The 15,864-nt window shown below is 43.6% G+C and overlaps 1 protein-coding gene across 4 annotated transcripts in view; it reads left to right on the top strand.

Moving 5' to 3' along the window:
- adck1 (aarF domain containing kinase 1) overlaps positions 1–15,864 on the top strand; it is an 87,520-nt gene that overhangs the window by 53,915 nt on the left and 17,741 nt on the right. For all 4 annotated transcript variants that reach the window (XM_040049082.1, XM_040049081.1, XM_040049083.1 and 1 more), the window contains 4 exons: positions 812–970; positions 1,725–1,841; positions 4,869–5,018; positions 6,086–6,283. In XM_040049082.1, coding sequence (XP_039905016.1) covers positions 812–970; positions 1,725–1,841; positions 4,869–5,018; positions 6,086–6,283 — 624 coding nt within the window. The remainder of the gene's footprint in view (positions 1–811; positions 971–1,724; positions 1,842–4,868; positions 5,019–6,085; positions 6,284–15,864) is intronic.

Genomic DNA, 15,864 nt, shown 5'->3' with positions numbered 1-15,864 from the left:
CGCTGTCATTGAATTCAAGTGTTCCAGTCGCTTCCGTGCCAGACGAACATTTTTGAAACAATAGGCAGTTCTCAGGAGCTTAGCCAGCAGGTACCAGGGTAGGATGCCACCTGTGCAACAAGTCCAGCTGTCACATTTCTGCACAATGAACTATTCCACAGCAAACTGTAAGTGGTATAATAACAAAGTGGAAGCTACTTACATAGCTACTACTATGTATATCTGTTGAATTTTGAGCTGAATTCAAGTATTCGTTATAGCCTGAAAAGATGACTTTTCACATTTACTGTTCAACCACATTTTGAAAGAAAGGAATATTTTGTAAAAGCCTCGTCAGCTGATTCCACCCAGAGAAACACCCCTCATCCGGTATCGAGATCGTTGTATTGTGACGTGGTTGTTTTAACCTCATGCACGTTAGCAGATTTGACGACACTCCTTTAGAGCAACAGGAAGACATTTTACATCTGTTTCTACATGCTGAGCAGTTCTAACCTTGACTAATGAACTCAGAAGAGCCTCTTCCACAAGTGATGAAGCTCATCTCGTCTGCTGTTCCAAACAGCACTTTAGCCAGGAGCGCAGCTAAGTGCCGGCATTAAGCGATGATGTAGAGAGTTGCTGAACAGCAATTTTCTGTCCTCACACTTGATTTGCTTAGTAATGATCTTTGCAGGGAGAGTCTAATCAGCCACTCTTATAATATGTATTAATATGTTGAGAGGGTACCGTTGTATATATGTTTGCTGTTTTATTATGCTTACAGTGAGACTGATTCTTCTTTTTTTGGATATATGTATTTAATTTGAAGGTGTTGTTGAAGGCGGTTCATTGGCTCTTCCCGGACTTTGCCTTAATGTGGTTGGTGGAGGAGGCCAAGAAAAACATGCCTCTGGAGCTGGACTTCCTTAACGAGGGACGCAATGCTGAGAAGGTGGCCGACATGTTGGCCCACTTTCACTTTCTTAAGGTACTGATATGGGCATGGATGAAAATGAGACTTCCCTTTAGAGTAACAGTGTAACAGTTTTGTGTACACATGTATTCTAAACAGCTGGTTTTAATTTAAGGACTTTGATTTATAAAATATGATTCTTACAGTTAACAGAGGTCAGAGTTTTTATGGTCTATGAGAGCTTCCCGTTTGCTGCCCGTCAGCTGTTAGCGTTGTCAGTTATCATTTAATTTTTCTGGTGCTGTTTTTGAGACTTGCTTTTCTTTGTTCAGTTTTTATGTTCTTACAGTTAGAAATGTTACTTTTTTTTTTTTTTTAATTCTTTCTTGTCTCGGTGTATTGTGCATTTTTATTGCTTCAATTTAACTTGACAGAGACATAAAATTTGGCAGAATAAAAGATGATTTTGTTCAAATTTGGTCCAATAACAAATGTAATTGTTAATTGTTTTCACAGGCTCATCTGTCATTCTGCCGACTTTTATGTTTCTTACTCACATTTTTCTCCTGTAAACTGTAATGAGTGGAATTTAACTAATTTTCAACAGAATGTTACTAAATAACCTAAAGTACACTAGATTTACTCCTTCAAAAAGATTATTTGAAGCAGTTGTTTCATTTCATTTAAAATAGTACCAGGATAAGAACTGAGCCTTCTAATGAACCTCTGCTAAACAGCTTCACAGGAGACTGAACGGTGAGTAAATGTGAAAAAGATATAGAGGATAAACCTGCACATCCCATCGTCTGTTGCACATCTCTCTGTCCAGATTCCCATGATCCACTGGAATCTCTCCACCAAGAGAATCCTGACCATGGAGTTTGCAGACGGGGGCCAAGTCAATGACAGGGATTACATGCAGACACATGGCATCAATGTCAATGAGGTACTTCCTGCACTCTGATGGTTAATGGTTAATAGCTTACTGACTAATATTCAAGGTCGTGCAGGTGTGAGCTGTGTGTGACGGTTGTCCCCCCTCCCACCCGTCTGTATCTACACAGGACGTGTCCTGACGTCCTGTGTGTCATCTTTTCAGCCCTCAGCTGTAAAAGGCTGATGGGTACTGTCATCACCACCTGGGTGGGAGGGCACTGTGGACACCCATTAATGTGAATCCAAACTCTCATGAAGGAAGTCACTTAGCATTTTCAAACTGATACCATAAGTGTGTCTACTAAAAGTCTCTGAGCTGTTTGAATCCCAGTGACTTTAACCTCACGGTCAATGTCAGAGGCCAAATTTTCTGAAAATCTTGTGAACACAATAAATCGAGAAAGGTACCACCTAGGTCTTTAAATAATACTATTGGTGCATCTACTAGGAAGCTAAGGGGTAGCACTGGCGGCTACCAGTATTTTTATTTATGCACAACTGTTTTAGTAGCAAAACGCATTAAACACAGGAAAGAGTGTTCATAGCAAAACTAAAAATAGTATTTCTGGCCAACTTTTGTCCATGAAAATTTCATGCTAACACTGACTACAAATCTGTAAAAAAGAAAGGAAAAGAAAAGAAACAAAGGCCTGCAGGACAAGGAAACCGTCCTGTAGGCCATGTAGGTGTTAGTGCCTCATCGGGTGTCCTTCCCCCAGCCAGGTTTCACAGAAACACAATATGGAGCAATCTTGAATGTCCCTCTGTGTACAAATCAAATCAAATCAAATCACTTTTATTGTCACATCACATGTGCAGGTACATTGGTACAGCACATGTGAGTGAAATTCTTGTGTGCGAGCTTCACAAGCAACAGAGCAATCCGAGCGTGGAGCTCGTCCACTTTATTTTTCAGAGACTGAATGTTTGCGAACAGTATAACCTGGAGGGTTAACCTTCCGTTGCTAACCAAGCTGCCAGAGCCTCTGGTCAGCTCCTCCTCGTTTGCCTCGCCTCTGCTTCGGCCTGTTCCTAGGAGGGCTCCCTGTCAGTGGTCGGCTCAGCGTTGAGTCAGCATAGCCTGCTAGCTCAGGAAAGGATTCCAGCGAGGACGGGTCAAACAGTCCAGCATCGCTGCGCTCTCTCAGTCGCAATAAGGTCCCTCGGTCACAGTGAACTTTTGTGTGGTTCGGAAGAAGAAAAGAAAAAAAAAAGAAGTAACTTGACTCAAAGAGTTCCGCAACGTCGACCTCTGGCAGGCGCCATCTTGGATATCAGTACTCCAGGAACCACCTCTGTGTGTGGAGTGAAGCTGTGAAACAGTGTAAGTGAAGAACTGAGGCAACGTCGCAGCATGACGCCGTTTGAAAATATGGTTTTTGCAAATCCTTGTAATTGTCTTGATTCTGTTCACCTGTTCGTTCGGTCTCCCTCCTCTTGTCTCCACTTTACTCCAGAACATTATGTTTATTGTTTCTGACTATTGTATTTTCTAAAACCTAAAGAGAATTATGGATTTGATCAACTGGTCTCTGAATGCTATTGACACCCTTTTCTCAACGAGGAGTCTGGGCTCGGGAGAGCCCGAGTGCCCTGGAGGTACCTTCCCTGCCGGATACACGATGGACGGGTGGCAGACATGGAGGATCGTGTGCCTGGCGGGACTGTCGATCGAGGACGCTGAAGATATCTACCTATTCGAAACCATGATAACAGGGTTCTTGCTGATCGGAGCTGGCTTGGCCCTGACTTATCGAAGAATTAAGAAAGCGGAACCGGCTGTTCAAACCCCCACAAGACTGTCCGCTGGAATTGAAACGATGGGACGAGGTGCGACTTCACAGAAAGGGCTCACTGAATGCAGCACGGTTAAGACCTTGGAGAAGCTTACGGCTGCCGTGAATACTCAGAATAAGACCTCTGAGCGTACATTGGATTACATCAGGGAAAAGTCCACTTCGAACAACACCTCTGAGTGGTAGTCAGATTACATCTTGGAGCAGCTGACTGCGGTCGTGAGGTCTCAGAATCTGCTCTTTGAGCACAAGAATGACAAGACCACGGAGCACAAGTTTGATAACATCATGGAGAAACTCGCGGTTCTCCAACGGGAGATTGAGAGACCAGTGTTGGAGTGTTAAAGAACAGCTTTGAAATTCTCATGACCATCATAATGCGGCTATCCCATCGGCGCCAGCTGTGGGCTCAAAGCCGGAGCCGAACAAAAACTCCCTGATAACGACTGTGTTGAGTCTGTTTCTTCCCATTCCATGCAAGGCCACCTGGGTTGGCTGGAAGACTGTTTACTTAGCCTGGCAGGGCGAAGGACACTGTCTCAGCTGAACTATGGACACGCACACACATACATATACTGATACTGATAAGCACTCACTGACGCATCACCCTCCCTACCCTGGATCCAACACCACCTCCAACGCTTGCCTCCCCTCTGATGTGGACATCGGGTCAGTTGGAGGCGCAGTCGAAAGATTGCAGTGGTCCCAGATCAGATGTACACACTGGAACACTTTCCCATGTTGCTGTCTGTGTTTATTGTGCTATGGTGTGTTGATATCTGTGCATTCCTGTATTATCCTTCTGTGTTACACATTTCAATGTTTTTTTCCTCGCTACCTAGCCTGACCTGTCTCCCCAATGTGATGTTTGTGTATTGTATGTACGGTTGGCAAGGTCTGTCATCTCAGTTGTGGGCAAAAGACCTGCAACTGACAAATAAAGGCTATCTCATCTCATCTCTCATCTCACCTGATTAGTAGGTTAGTGCTTTTCCTGCCATCAGCTTTGAAGGCTTTTTTTCCCTCTTTGTCTTTGTAGTAATTAAACTGCATTTTTCTTGGACTCACTGCCATCAGACTCATTTATTTCTTCTGCATTTGGGTCAAAAAGACAGAAAAACTTCTACATTTTCTTTCTTGAACAGCACAAACCAAGAACTGCTGAACTCTTATTTTAAGCTTCTTCTCTCTTCTTCTTTTTCTGATTTAACTTTACACATTCCCCTTCATGTTTTCAACAGATCTCAGAAAACCTGGGCAAGATGTACAGTGAAATGATCTTTGTCCACGGCTTTGTTCACTGTGACCCCCACCCAGGCAATGTGCTGGTCCGAAAGTGTCCGCAGACCAAAAAGAACGAGATTGTTCTGCTTGATCACGGCCTGTATCAGGTGGGAAATCTCGATCTTGCCTGTGCAGAAAGAAAATGCCATTTGTTCCAATATTGCTGTCCATTTTTCATGCTGTTGGCTGAGGCCTTGAGTCAAAGGGTAGACAGCTAAGATGCACATGAAAAATAAACATACACACTTTAACAGGCACACTTTTATTAGAGCTACACAGGATAAAAGCTTTTTGATAAACAACTCATTTGATGTTGTTCTCAGCAGAGTGCTGTGTTTGAATGCACCACCGCCTTAATAATACAGGCACATGTGTGCACTCATGTCCTAGACACACAAACAAACACACACACTCCTTGATTATTGACACACGCGTTCTTTCAAACACCCACAGTCTGATACAGACATGGACCATTCTTCCATAAGTTTATTTTCTGCCTATTTCTTTGTGCATAAAGAGGATTTTAGTAATAAATATGCAACTCCATCATTTTTGACACACAGTACCAGTACACAGAGACTTCCCTTGGATCGTAATAGCACCAATTTATTCCTAATGATTTGAGATTTCATCTGTGATTTTGGAGAAGAATATTAATCAAGTTAAGATAGACACACATACACATACTCATGTTCAGTGTTATTACCAGTAGGATACTATGCAGGGCTTTTGTGCTCCAAGTGCTGGAGTTGGTAAATGGTTCTTAGCAGGGGGATTAAATATGCCTAAAGTAAGAAATGCATTAAGAGATGAAGCAGATTTCTCTCTTTTTGTAACCCTAAGCCCTAAAAGCCTGAAGAGACACTGTGGTAACTGCTTGGACACCTTGGTTTGTGAATGTGAAAACTTCAAACTTCAAATCTCAGTGACCTCGAGGTCAGAAGTCAAGTTTTCTGAAAAAAATGTGAATGCATTAACCCAAGAAGGAAGTCGCCTAGGATGTTCAAGTTGATACCACAGGTGCATCTACTGAAAATCTCAGATGGGTTCAAGTCTCAGTGACCTCAGTGATCTACTACAGTGTAAAACAGTGAATATAGTGCTGGTATTACTGCCCAGCCTCTTACCTGTGAACCAGTCACTCTTAATCACATATTCTCTGCTACCTCCATAGGTTCTGCAACCAGACTTCAGGTTGAACTACTGTCAGCTGTGGCAGGCTTTGATTAAGGGCGACATGTCAGGGGTGGAGCGTTACAGCCGCAGACTGGGCGCTGGGGATCTGTACCCCCTCTTTGCCTGTGTACTGACTGCTCGGTCCTGGAAGGCGGTGAATGCCGGTATTAGTTCTGTACCTGTCACCCGTTCTGAGGTATGAACTTGTACACACTCAAGCTTACTGTTACTTCATCATCTTATCCTCTCAATTTGACCTGAAACCATGACAGACTGCTATTACTGTTTTATTACTACTGCTGTGAACGTTAATAAGAGTAAATTGTAGTGTAATGGATCATTTTAGGTTTTGGCTTTGACACCGTTGCTGGGTTGATTATATATTGGTCCACTGGTAATGCCTCAGCGCTCCAGTAGGGGGATTCATACAAATAAGAAAAGAATGCAATAATTTGCAAATGAATTCAACCCATATTTTATTTGCAGAAACAAAGAAACACAGAAAATACATCAAATGTTTAAACTGAGAAAATGTACCACTTAAACACAAAAAGCAAACAATATGATGAAGACAGCGAGACAAAACACAATGAGGGTACAAATAACTGCAGAAGTTAACACAACTGCTGGGAACACACAGGTCCAAGCAACTGGGAAATGAGACTGGGAAACTAAAACTGAATATTAAACACACAAGACAAGGGCTACCAAAGTCAGAGAGGAAATAACATAACGGAATACCTAACACAGAGACGAAGGGAAGTGGAGAACTATGGCTGTAAAATTACAAGAGTGTACAGAACTAACAATATCTGTAACTGGGGAATAAATACAAATGGAGTACACTACGGTCTACAGCATAGGTGTCAAACTCTGGCCCGCGGGCCAAATTTGGCCCGCAGCCTAATTATATTTGGCTCGCGAAGCCATACCAAATTACTATTAGAGCTGGCCTACTGGTATTATACAGCTAATATATATATATTGTTTAGTATTAAGCTTTGCTTGTTCCATATTCAGTTTTTCAGCAAAACTTGTTTGAGTCCATAAGAAAAGATTCATTCTTATATCTGGAGGAAGATTTTTTTTTTCAATAAATATTAACGTTAGCCCGCGACTTTGTTCCAGTTTTGAATTTTGGCCCACTGTGTATTTGAGTTTGACACCCCTGGTCTACAGGGATAGAAGAGAGAAAACTGTACATAACTGAACATAAACAATGAGTCCAAAATATACAAAATGCTTCGTCAGAGATCCAGGACCCTGACAGAAGCAACAAAACCGTCCTCTCAAAAATATGTTGTCTTAATAGGAGCATATGTGGCCTGTAAACCTGTATGTACTATTCAGCAGGCATGGTGCCTTTCCAGATGTGTACTAATGTACCTCCATGCCACCAGGGATGCAGGCTTCTGAACTGAATGCTGATAATAAGGTCCATCTCCAGTTTATGGTGGAGGACACATTCATTTTGTTGGTACAGTACATGGACTGTTATTTTTTTCAATACCTGCTTGGTCAACATTCAGTGAAATTCAGAACAACAACTATCAGGAATTTCTTACAGTCCAATTATTGCTACAAAAAATAAAACTACAACAAAAAGCGAAACAAGATACTGTACTGTGATCCAGTGATCCAGAGGTAGAGCAACAGGTTAGCAGGCTACTGTACTCTGGATGAATCCAGTGCTGTTCAGTCCCTTGGGATATTAATAGTGCATACTCCAAACATTACAAGTTGATCAGCAGTTACTGCGATACAACCAGTCACTGTGAATGATGACAGACCACTTTACCATCTCAGATCTGGCTCCTCAGACTCTTCCTGAATGAATGAGAGATAATAATCATACTAATCACTAATTCACAAGATTATTTTTATTACAAAGCATCCCTCCAATTCATCATCACCATCTTCATCAGAAAGGTGGTTTACCCTAGCTGTGTGGAAAGTGTTGGCCATGCTCTGTTTGAACTTCTTGGAATGTTGGAACTCAAAGCAAATCTACAGGAAATCCACTTTGTCAGTCCAGAGTTAACTGAACTGTGATGAAGTGATAATTATACCATACACTGGTATTTGTTCCTCAATGCAGACATGCAACAGCAGATTACTCATAAAGCATTCAGCTATTTCTAGACATTGTTATATTTACTAAATAAATGCTTTAACCTGCTCATGTCACTTAGCTCAAAGTTATTCAGAGCATTTTTCATCAGTTCGTTATTACCGTTCATTTTTCCTCAATGCTTGAATCTCTCACTTCCTAATTATATCCCTCCATCTATTATGTATATATATATATGTGTTTATGTATATGTGTATATGTATATATTAGGGGTGCAACGATACACAAAATTCACGGTTCGGTTTGGTTCGATACTTTGGTGTCACGGTTCGATATTTTTTCGATACAAAAAAAATGTTCATGCCTTTTTAATTTGTCATTTATTAAAATTATAAATATATATTTTAACTCAAAAGTACAGTTTTTAAATTTAACCCTAACCCTTGTGCGTGTTTTTTATTTTGACAGCGAATGCGCACCTGCGGACCACTTATGTGCAGCCCTGGTTATTTAGCTCGTCATATTGCAGCCACAGAAATTATTTTGTCCATGAAATCATAAAGCTGCACTTTCTTTTTGCCTTATAGTCTGATTTGTCATAACTTCTCCGTTTTGTGGTAAGCTTTTCTTTGGCTGTCACTTCTTCACCCTGACCTGTCTTATTTGGCTCAGCAGAACTAAAATATATATCCTGCTGCTTTTACACACGCACTCACATAAGCTCAGCGATTCTCTGCGCGATCAACCTCTCACATGTTTAAGCTGCGGGAGATTTCACTTGTCATGTTTGCATAGTAAGCTAACGATTAATAAGACGATGTCAGAGGAATTGGTGCACAAATTATCATCACTCACAGATCAGTGCTGTCGCTCTCTATACACAGTTCGCACGATTGCAAAGTGAAAGCAAAAAAACAAGCGCAAATTCAAACGCGATTACAATATGTCACATATTGACAGTGGCTCACCAATGCCAATGACATAATTACCCAGCTACATTTCTGAAAGAATGCAAAAGCATTGACATATATTTTTCCTTCCTACAATAGCCCGACGGGCAGGGAAGAGATAGATTTTGGTAGCCCGACTGAAAAAATCGCTAGCTCCAGGACGTCGGGCTAGCGATATTGCAAGCCCTGTATCTGATTGAGGAATCACTCATCTTTGGAAAAGAGAGTTTATTACAGAGAAATGTCTCTTTCCAAAATAAAAGCTATACTATCCGCTTCTTCTGGGCTATATTCTCAGCAGCATAAGGAGAATCATGTGCTAACAGCTGTCTAAATGACTCGGCTAAAGTTAGTAGCATGCTTGTTGTTTTTGTCTTTGCACTAGGATGATGTCGGCGTAAATGTGCAGTCATATTCGTTGTGTTCCCACTAGTGCTTTCAGGTTGATCTCGTTGAAATGACCTTAACGCCACAACACGGCAAATCTCCGTTAACGAGCTACCGCCGATCGCCCCGTGCATGGGGCTAGACGGCCAACACGTTAACGAGCTAACTGCGCTAACACACTAGTTCCCACCCATGTAATTGAGCATTGCATGGCACATCCAACATACTGTTTTACTTTAGTCCATGACTCGCTTACCTTCAGGGTCATACGTCAGATGAAAACCAAAATAATTCCAAACGCCAGATCTGAATGTTGCAAGGAGAGCTTAACTTCTGTCTTGCTAGCGTGCCCTGTGCTCTTCCTTCTGACTATGCTGTCTGTGTTGAGCGCTCAGTGGATCTGCGCTCGACAGTGCAGCCTAGGTGGAGTAGTCGAACGCAGATTCACTGAGCGCTCAACACAGACAGCATCGTCAGAAGGAAAGTTGATAAAATAAATTACAAATGTTGTATTGTTCGATACATATGCGTACCGAACCGAAAGCACTGTATCGAACGGTTCAATATCGATACGAATATCGTTGCACCCCTAGTGTATATATATATATATATATATATATATATGTGTGTGTGTGTGTGTGTGTATAAAAAAACAAATTCCCCACTCGCCCCTGCGGGCGGTCAATCCTTCAAGCTCGGGTCCTCTACCAGAGGCCTGGGAGCTTGAGGGTCCTGCGCAGTATCTTAGCTGTTCCCAGGACTGCGCTCTTCTGGACAGAGATCTCCGATGTTGTTCCCGGGATCTGCTGGAGCCACTCGCCTAGCTTGGGAGTCACCGCACCTAGTGCTCCGATTACCACTGGGACCACTGTTACCTTCACCCTCCACATCCTCTCGAGCTCTTCTCTGAGCCCTTGGTATTTCTCCAGCTTCTCGTGTTCCTTCTTCCTGATGTTGCTCTCATTTGGAACCGCTACATCGATCACTACGGCCGTCTTCTTCTGTTTGTCTACCACCACTATGTCTGGTTGGTTAGCCACCACCATTTTGTCCGTCTGTATCTGGAAGTCCCACAGAATCTTAGCTCGGTCATTCTCCACCACCCTTGGGGGCGTGTCCCATTTTGACCTCGGCACTTCCAGGTTATACTCGGCACAGATGTTTCTGTACACTATGCCGGCTACTTGGTTATGGCGTTCCATGTATGCCCTGCCTGCTAGCATCTTGCTGGATTGTGTCAGGGGCATCTTTACACAGCCTGCACCTGGGGTCTTGCCTGGTGTGATAGACCCCAGCCTCTATGGATCTTGTGCTCAGAGCTTGTTCCTGTGCTGCCATGATTAGTGCCTCTGTGCTGTCTTTCAGTCCAGCTTTGTCCAGCCACTGGTAGGATTTCTGGATGTCAGCCACCTCCTCTATCTGCCGTCTATCTGCGGTACATACCGTGCAGGGGCCTGTCCTTCCATGATGGTTCCTCGTCTCCCTCCACTTTCTTGGGTTTCTGCTGCCTGAGGTATTCACTGAGCACGCTGTCAGTTGGGGCCATCTTCGTGATGTATTCGTGGATGTTCGTTGTCTCATCCTGGACTGTGGTGCTGACACTCACCAGTCCCCGGCCCCCTTCCTTCCGCTTAGCGTACAGCCTCAGGGTGCTGGACTTGGGGTGAAACCCTCCATGCATGGTAAGGAGCTTTCTTGTCTTGATGTCAGTGGCTTCTATCTCCTCCTTTGGCCAGCCTATTACCCCAGCAGGGTACATGATCACGGGCAGGGCGTAGGTGTTGATAGCCCGGATCTTGTTCTTACCGTTCAGCTGACTCCTCAGGACTTGCCTGACCCTCTGGAGGTACTTGGTGGTTGCAGCTTTCCTAGCGGCCTCTTCATGCTTCCCATTCGCCTGCGGGATCCCCAGGTACTTGTAACTGTCCTCTATGTCTGCAATGTTGCCTTCTGGTAGTTTGATCCCCTCCGTTCTGACTACCTTCCCTCTCTTTATTACCATCCGACTACACTTCTCCAGCCCAAACGACATTCCTATGTCATTGCTGTATATCCTGGTGGTGTGGATCAGTGAATCGATGTCTCGTTCACTCTTGGCATACAGCTTGATGTCATCCATGTACAGGAGGTGGCTGACAACTGCTCCGTTCCGTAGTCGGTATCCGTAGCCAGTCTTGTCAATTATCTCACTGAGGGGGTTCAGGCCTATGCAGAACAGCAGTGGGGACAGAGCATCTCCTTGGTAGATCCCGCACTTGATGGTGTCTTGTGCTATGGGCTTGAGGTTGGCCTCCAGTGTTGTCCGCCACATCCCCATCGAGTTCCTGATGAAGGCTCTCAGGGTCCTGTTGATCTTATATAGTTCTAGGCATTCCAGAATCCAGGTGTGGGGCATTGCGTCATAGGCCTTCTTGTAATCAATCCAGGCAGTGCACAGGTTGGTCAGTCTGGTCCTGCAGTCTCGGCTGACTGCTTGGTCTGCCAGTAGCTGGTGTTTTGCGCCTCTGGTATTCTTGCCCATCCCTTTCTGTGCCCCGCTCATGTATTGACCCATGTGCCTGTTCATCTTAGCCGCTATGATGCCTGATAGGAGCTTCCACGTGGTGCTGAGGCAGGTTATTGGTCGGTAGTTGGAGGGGACCGGTCCCTTCTGGGGGTCGTTGAGGATCAGGACTGTCCGGCCTTCGGTTAGCCATTCCGGGTGTCTCTCGTCAACTAGCAGCTGGTTTATTTGTCCTGCCAGGCGCTCGTGGAGTGCAGTCAGCTTCTTCAGCCAGTAGGCGTGAACCATATCAGGGCCTGGTGCTGTCCAACTCTTCATACTGGAGACCCTTTCTTGGATATCTGCCACGGTGATGGTTACTGGACCCTGTTCGGGGAGGTCGCTGTGGTCTGCCCTCAGATCCACTAGCCACTGAGCATTGCCGTTATGGGTTGCGTCCTTCTCCCATATGCTCTTCCAGTATTGTTCTGCCTCCAGCCTTGGTGGTGCTGTTCTCATATTGTTCCCCTGCCACTGAGAGTACACCTTGGCTGGTTCCATGGAGAACAGCTGGTTTATTCTCTTGCCTTCTATCTCTCTTTAAGCGGCTGGCCAAGGCTGTGAGTCGTTGCTTGGCAGTTTCCAAGGCCTCAGGTATGGACAGCTTCCTGTACTTCTTAGGCACCTTCCTCATCGCGCCTTTCTGCAACTCCAATAGTTGGCTAACCTCCCTCCGTGCTACCTTGATCTTACCCCCAAGCCTCCTTCTCGATGGAGGATACTGCCCCTTGTGGCTGTTCAACTTGTAGCCAAGCATCTCACTGATCACTGCTGCCGTGTTGTAAATCAGCTTGTTAGTCTCGGTAATCGTGGCTGTAGGTATCGTCCGTAGTGCTGCATTAACATCATCTAGCAGACCTTCTGAGGGTACTTCACGTAATCTTGGTAACCGGCTACGGGGGGTCCAGGTTTCAAGCTTGGCCATGATCCTATTTTTCAGGTCAGTTCCTCTCGCACTCAACGATCCTTCTCCTATCGCACTTGGAGCTTGGTACCCAATCTCGGGTAGGGGTGATGATATCTCCCTCCTGACCTGGCGTCCTGGCTCCCCCTTGCCGTAGCATTTATGTTGTACCTCGTCAATCTCTAGCTGTGAGAGCAGTCCCTTCTTTCGAACGTTGGAACACTGAGCTACTAGTTGTTTATTCATGTAACCCCTTCCGTCAGGGTTACTTGTGTAGTAGCATTCCAACAACGCCCTGTTTTCGTCTCTTGCCCACTGATGCCTTCTTGTTCCAGTAGCCCACTTCTCGTCAGGGTGCCCTGGTTCCTCAACACCTGACACGGACCTTGTTGATCCGGGCGACGTCCGAGCCGGCATGCCTTCATATTTATCTGTCTCGCTCATGTCTGCGGTAGGCTTGCTTAACATAGGGGGTCTAGCCTTAGGACCCTTACTGGATACAGACGACCCAGGCCCCTACCCTATCCAGCTGCTAGATATATATATGTATGTATGTATGTGTGTATATATATATATATATATATATATATATATATATAACTTAATGTTGTTGGTGTGTAATTTACGTTGAGTAGTCTAACCACGTTATTAAATTAATGCACGTAAGGTGAACTAGCAAACACCGTCGTAGTTACATGCGGCTGTCTTCTTGTTTGATGGCAGATACTCCCTTCACCCTGGCCAAAAAGGCTAAAATGACCAAAGAAAAAGTGGGAAACAGCTAAACATGAGAGGTTTTTAGACAGAATTGGTGTTTTTTCCATTGTTTAAGCACTGCTTCCAGCCAAGAGTGATACCATAAATCCCCTATAGCTGCAGAAAAGGCTAACATTGTTGTCTTTTTACAAAAAATAGCTAAACAAGAGAGGTTTCTGGACAAAGTGTGTGTTCTTCATTTTTTAGCCACCGGTCCGAGCACCGTTTAAGCACCATCTCATTGACATAATGCTTTCCCTGACCCTTACCCTAAACCTAACCATAACCTAATTGTAACCCTGACACTAAAACCACATTTTGAGTCTCAAAAATGCCTTCAAACTCGTGGGGACTGTTTGTCCCCACAAGTATAGTAAACTACCAATTTTTGGTCCCTATGAAGATGTTAATACCCGTTCTCCCCCCCCCCCCCCACACACACACCTCCTCTCTTCTGTCCTTTGCTGCTCTGTCTTCAGTCTTTGTTCTTGCCTCTTATTCATGGATCTTTATAATAACTGATGATGCATTCCATTAGTGTTAATGCAATCACGCACACGCAGCAAATATTGAGTGCTTTTAGAGTTCTGGGTTTTTTTTCCTTTTCTTTCATATACAGGAATATGTTCTTCTAATTGAATGCTTCTTTCTGAAACACTGAAAACAAAGTCATTAGTCACAAATATATCCAGTCGGTGACACTACAAGTATTTTATCATACATTATATGGAAAAAAGTATTGGGCCGCACACCTTAATCTTTGACTTCAGGTGTTTTCAGGCCCATAAATGTATTGTACTGCAAGTACTGCGAGTTGTAAACATTCAGTTTTCCACTTAACAGCTCCTGTCAATGTCTTTCTCTCTTCTCATATGTTGATTGACACAAATACTGGTCTCCCTGGTGCACGTCATTGTTCTTGTCAGGCTGTCAAACAGAATACCACCAAAAAAAGCCACAGACTTAGAAAAGGAAGTAAAAGAAATGAAAAAGTCATTGTTCTGCATTTAAATCTGAATCTAAATTGGATCTAAACTGTAGATATCACCAAACAACAGAAACCACTACTAGACAAAAATGGGGCAGATCACAGAGCTACAGAAACCTAAAAGATGGCCCTTTGTAGTGGCAAGTGGCAGATCTGGACCAGTACTCCTGCATTAATGACGTTATTATAAGCAGCCTGGAGAACAGACCCAGGTCGTGTGCTAGCAATGTAGCTGCAGAGGAGGGCAGGGATCTTAGTGAAGCTAATATAGATTCACTGGAACAACAAAATATTCTAACTTAGATATTTTCATAGAAAGCAAATAGCCAGTGAAGACACTGAACCCTCTGCCTCGAAGAAATAAAGGTGACGAAACCCCTTTTAACAATGAATGTTCTTAAAACTAAACTGGAATAAAACTAAAATGAACCAGTCTGTATATCAGTAAACACCTGGCCAAGAAAAATCCAGAAATAGCAAGACAAGCACATATATTGAGAAGGTAAACAAAGTTCACACTGCAAAAACACTCAATAAGGATCACCACGGTCAAGAGTTAGATCAGCAAAGGAATAACTGAATTTGACAAATTTAATCAATGACAGTAAATTCAGAAACATTTACTGAAATAAAGACTAAAACTCCTCACCAGCTGCACAAATTGTAAGTTCATGACTGTTGGCCAAAATAGTCTTAATAGAAGGTACCTTTACCCATCAGGGCACAGCTAACAGGCCTCCTGCTGAGGTCGTCTTGTCTTTCCTGTCCCTCCTCCTCGCCAGGATGGTACTCATTGTGGGTTCCCGCATTTGGCCCACACACCTGTCAGCAATCAACTCACCTGTGACTCATGACTTAGTCAGGCATCCACTACTTAAGGTGGTGGCTAATAGAGGTGGGAATCACCATACACCCCACGATACGATATTATGACAATACTTCACTCACGATACGATATTATTGCAATTATTTTTTAATTATTTGCGATATTCTGAGTATTATATTTTGCGATTTATCACATTTTTTCTACTGCAGATTCTGTCCATAAAGGTAAACTTTATCAATATTAATTTTATCTAATAACAAAGTCTCACACTCAGTCGTTCTCTCATTTCAGTCAGTTTTATTGCTGACAAACTGAACGGTTTGTATTACAGTCTAGTCCAACTAAACTAAATG

This window comes from Simochromis diagramma, unplaced genomic scaffold, assembly GCF_900408965.1.
Source record: "Simochromis diagramma unplaced genomic scaffold, fSimDia1.1 OVJJ01000426.1, whole genome shotgun sequence".
Taxonomy (NCBI): Eukaryota; Metazoa; Chordata; class Actinopteri; order Cichliformes; family Cichlidae; genus Simochromis; species Simochromis diagramma.
The sequence above is the reverse complement of the archived record's forward strand: the minus strand, read 5'-3'. Positions and strand labels throughout refer to the sequence as shown.